This window comes from Myotis davidii, unplaced genomic scaffold (genome assembly GCF_000327345.1).
Source record: "Myotis davidii unplaced genomic scaffold, ASM32734v1 scaffold430, whole genome shotgun sequence".
Classification (NCBI taxonomy): Eukaryota; Metazoa; Chordata; class Mammalia; order Chiroptera; family Vespertilionidae; genus Myotis; species Myotis davidii.
The window spans coordinates 1,500,069-1,504,341 of record NW_006285247.1 but is presented as its reverse complement, the minus strand read 5'-3'; the positions used below and the strand labels follow the sequence as shown (position 1 = coordinate 1,504,341).

Genomic DNA, 4,273 nt, shown 5'->3' with positions numbered 1-4,273 from the left:
TTGCATCCATTTTCCTTCCTTTAAAATCTTTCTCATTGCTTGTAAATGATCGGAAATTGTTTGCTGAGCAATGTTTAATCTTTCTGCAAGTTGTTTTAGAGTTTGACATGCATCTTCATCCAATAATGCTGTAATTGTCGGTCTTCAAACTTTTTCAGTTGACCTGGATGTTCTTTGTCTTTCACACTGAAATCATCACTTTTAAAGCGTTTAAACCGTTGTTCAGAATTATTTTGAGATGGAACATGTTCACCATAAGCTTACAGAAGTATTCAGCAGCACTTTTCTTCAAAATAAAGTAATGAATTGTAACTTCCCGCAAATGCTCTTTTTTTGGCACGAAATTTGATATTTTTAAGTGTAAAAGTATCTATGATGTTAACACCTTCAGCAAAGTTGACATGAAGTTTTGAAGACTTCCAGAAGTATTCAGCAGCACTTTTCTTCAAAATAAAGTAATGAATTGTAACTTCCCGCAAATGCTCTTTTTTTGGCACGAAATTTGATATTTTTAAGTGTAAAAGTATCTATGATGTTAACACCTTCAGCAAAGTTGACATGAAGTTTTGAAGCTTGTTGTCAATACAATAAAATAGCATACATATAAAATCGCATATATACCAACATATGTATAACTCCACCTACTGAAAAAAATCTGCATTATTAATCGGTACACCTAGTAAGTCCATGTTGTTCAAAAGTCGACTATATATATATATTTTAAAAGTTAAAAGTACATATAAACCTGATATTCTTTCGATTAAATGATCATGATCGTAAGTAAACACATTACAGATAAATTTACCCTAGTTAAGATCAAAATGTTTCAAGTTACATTGAAATGAATATATCCAAGCATTTCTACTGACTCTGTATACTGGGTATAATGAATTAGAAAGCAATTGAGTAACATATGGCAATATATGTCCTAAAGATGGTCATGCCTATTGACTAAGTAATCATTTACAGGTAACACTAATGGAAATAATGATTAAAACTTAAAAATTACAAATAAACGCAGTCAATGAATGTTAAAACACTGAATAATAAAATTTAAATTTTCTAGCAAAGGGAACAGTTAAGAAAATCATAGAGTATATGATCAACTATGTAATAACTAAAGATAAATACAAAGAATATAGAACATGGTGATGCTTATGATGCAATATTTTTAAAAAACTAAACAATATTACATCTAGATACAGCTATAAAAATACTTTCGGACGAGGACCAAAATAAACAAACACACCAAAATGTGCAAATGGGTCTGTTGCAATGACAAAGTTGTAGGTAAATACCTGTTTTAATTCTGAATTTTAATAAAGCTCTATTGGTATATGTCAAAGATGACAGAAAAGTCTCATGACCAAAAAGCTCAAAATAATGAATGAGTAAAGTGATGGATGTCAGAAAGTCTTTGGGCTCAGTCGACCTATGAACCAAGAGGTCATGGTTCGATTCCCAGTCAGGGCACATGCCCAAATTGCAGGATCGATCCCCAGTGTGGGGCGTGCAGGAGGCAGCCAATCAATGATTCTCTCTCATCACTGATGTTTCTCTCTCTCTCCCTTCCTCTCTGAAATCAATAAAAATACATTAAAAAAAGTTAAGTCATTGTGCTCAGAAGTCTAATACCAATGACTAAAGCCCCTCCCCATCTCTATGGAAGTTATTTCCCAGTAGGCAGCATTTTTCTAAGGTACATACCAATGTGGACTTGTCTAGTTCCATGCAAATGTTTTTTTAACACAATTTTAAATGTTGCTTTTAACAGAATTGTAGAAGTATACTGAGAAAGTCATTTAAGGTAAGAACTCAAAAGTGAGTTCCTAGACTTGCATAGAAAAAAAAGGTGATTCTCTCCAAACATTAAACTGAAAAAGCTTGTGCATCTTATTCGTTCCCCTTTTGGGTAAGAGAGACTTCAGATACACATCTTGCCTCTGCTGAAGAAGGCATTCTTCAATCAGTCCTTCTAAGCAAAAGGCCATCACTCCCATGAATTAGGCAAAGTGCTTCCACAGACACTATATGAGATCAGACAAATCTGACTGGTCTGTAGTAAAAAAGCAACTGGATATAGACAAACATATAGTCCATATACAAGGCCTGCAAAGACTAGTGCCATTTACAGAACCCATTTCTAGGCATTCATCTTTGCTTCTTGATCCCATTATTGAACCCCTCTGTGCTCTGACCCACTTTCTGCTTTCTCGCTTACAAGCCATCTTTGTCCATATTATACAATTATTTTTTCCTTAGGCACCTTGCCCTTTCCACCTATATTACTCAGTTGCTGAAGCCATTCCTGAAGTTTCAGGGTGAGAAAATGAACAATCAGTCCACACACCAGTATGCTTGTTAACCAAAAATTCTGCTTACCTCATTTCCATATACCATCAAATGATGAGTTGTAATGAGAGATTTGAAGACCACTACCCAACTACTGTTAGTAGTTCTTTCAAATAAACTGTCTGCCAACTGTGGGATGTTCACATTCATCTCATTTGTGCACTGAATTAAGTCTGCAATAAAAAGAAAAAAGATTAATTTATTCGCTGGCTTTAGTTTACTGTTAATGCCACATTTGCATACTAACAGATGAAAGATCTAACAGAGTAAAGCAACAATAGGTAGTTTGGAAAAGTTGTAAAGAACCTCTCAGAAGAAGAACTGAGACCACTATAATCTACCTGAGAAGTAAACATGGTATGATTAGAATCACATAAATGATCAATAATACCAGAAAGTAAATCAAACTCCCCCACAGAGTAATTCAACCTCAATATTTTTATTTATCTCAAAGGAAATTATTTCAAAGCCTTAAGGAACTTTCAGTTTTTTTAACTACTGATAAACATTCAGAGTTACTATTATTCATCCCTACCTTTTAAAAAACTTTTAAAGAAATCATGTATGTGGAAGTATGAACAAGCTGAAGGTCCTAGAATACTGTTTGAACTAACAAAGATAACAGATATGTTGTATGGTCTCTGAGAGAGTAGAGTGATTCTCATTCTTTTCTCCCATCCATTATACTGAGTTGTCTCAAATATCAGCTGATAGCAGCTAGCTAACACTGACAAAACTGAAAAATGGACTGAAGTTTCTTATTGCAATAAATTTCCAAATAAGAAACAATCCGGGAATTCTACTAAATATTACCCTGAAAAAGTTAAGACAAAAGTTCTAATTTTATATTTCAAATTAGAAAACATTACTATAAAGTATTCTAATATACAATTTTTTAGCACCAAAACGAAAAAAAAAAACACACCCAAAAAATGCTCTTTAAGACCACAAAGTTTCACTCCCAATCTGCTTAAGAGATTATTATTGGCAAATTCAACAAAAGAGAAAATACAAAATATGATCCAATTTAGAGAATAGAAAGAAGACCAAGAAATGAATTGTTTTACTTTTAAAGTATACAAAGTATCTATAAGTATTTTAGTTGTGACTACCATAAAGGGGGACAAATTTGAAGTTATTCATTACTCACTAGCAGTTTGCCCATTTTTAATCTTCAGTGAATAATGATTAATTATGAATTCAAGTGACCTAACTTGGCCTTGATTGCTAGCAAGAAGTATCAATGTAACTAAGACCAATTATCTACTTATAATCTTTCAAAAATGTTTGTTCTAACAGGTCCAATTATTATACAAAGTAACATTTGATAAGCAAATCCATTTTTGATAAGCAGTTACCCTGGCCAACAATGCTTAAAGAACAAAGCACAACAGTCAGACAGAGTGCCATGGAACAGAAGCATGACAAGGCTTTCATAATTCAGACTACTGCAACAAAATTACATAGCACATTCAGCCTGCTGTGTATGGTTCAGCTCCTAATAGTAAGAAACAGAATATGATCTCTGCCTTCTCTGAATCTTTTTGAATAGTACTTTATACTCATCTTATGGCACTGAAAATATACTGCATTTGCCTTATTTCCAAAGTTAAGTTTTCTTTGCCTCTCAAAATGTAATCTACTAAGGGCAAGGCCTATCTAACTCTTGCTTGTGAATTCTTTAAAACTGCAAGCACAGTTGTCAAGTTCTGAACAAAATTATAAGTTATATTCCTAGCCTTTTTCCAATTTTTTTTACATAATCTAATTTCCTATATCCTTACAGAAATTGTCTTTATAATCCATTCAGTTCTTAAAAATAATAGTTAATTCCTCATGGTCACATCAACAGTAATTTTACTCTTCAGGATCTTATTTTAATAGTTTTTTTAAAAAAAAATTTTTTTACTGATTTCAGAGT

At 32.7% G+C, this 4,273-nt stretch overlaps 1 protein-coding gene across 15 annotated transcripts in view; it reads right to left on the bottom strand.

The window, feature by feature from the left end:
* Nucleotides 1-2,557, bottom strand: part of PICALM (phosphatidylinositol binding clathrin assembly protein) — a 73,520-nt gene extending 70,963 nt beyond the window's left edge. For 11 of the 15 annotated variants that reach the window (XM_015558843.1, XM_015558844.1, XM_015558837.1 and 8 more), the window contains exon 1: nucleotides 2,383-2,557. In XM_015558843.1, the coding sequence (XP_015414329.1) occupies nucleotides 2,383-2,502 (120 nt within the window). In that variant the 5' untranslated portion in view covers nucleotides 2,503-2,557. The remainder of the gene's footprint in view (nucleotides 1-2,382) is intronic. The other 4 variants (XM_015558847.1, XM_015558849.1, XM_015558848.1 and 1 more) reach the window with 1 other exon arrangement.
* Nucleotides 2,558-4,273: the final 1,716 nt, after the last annotated feature.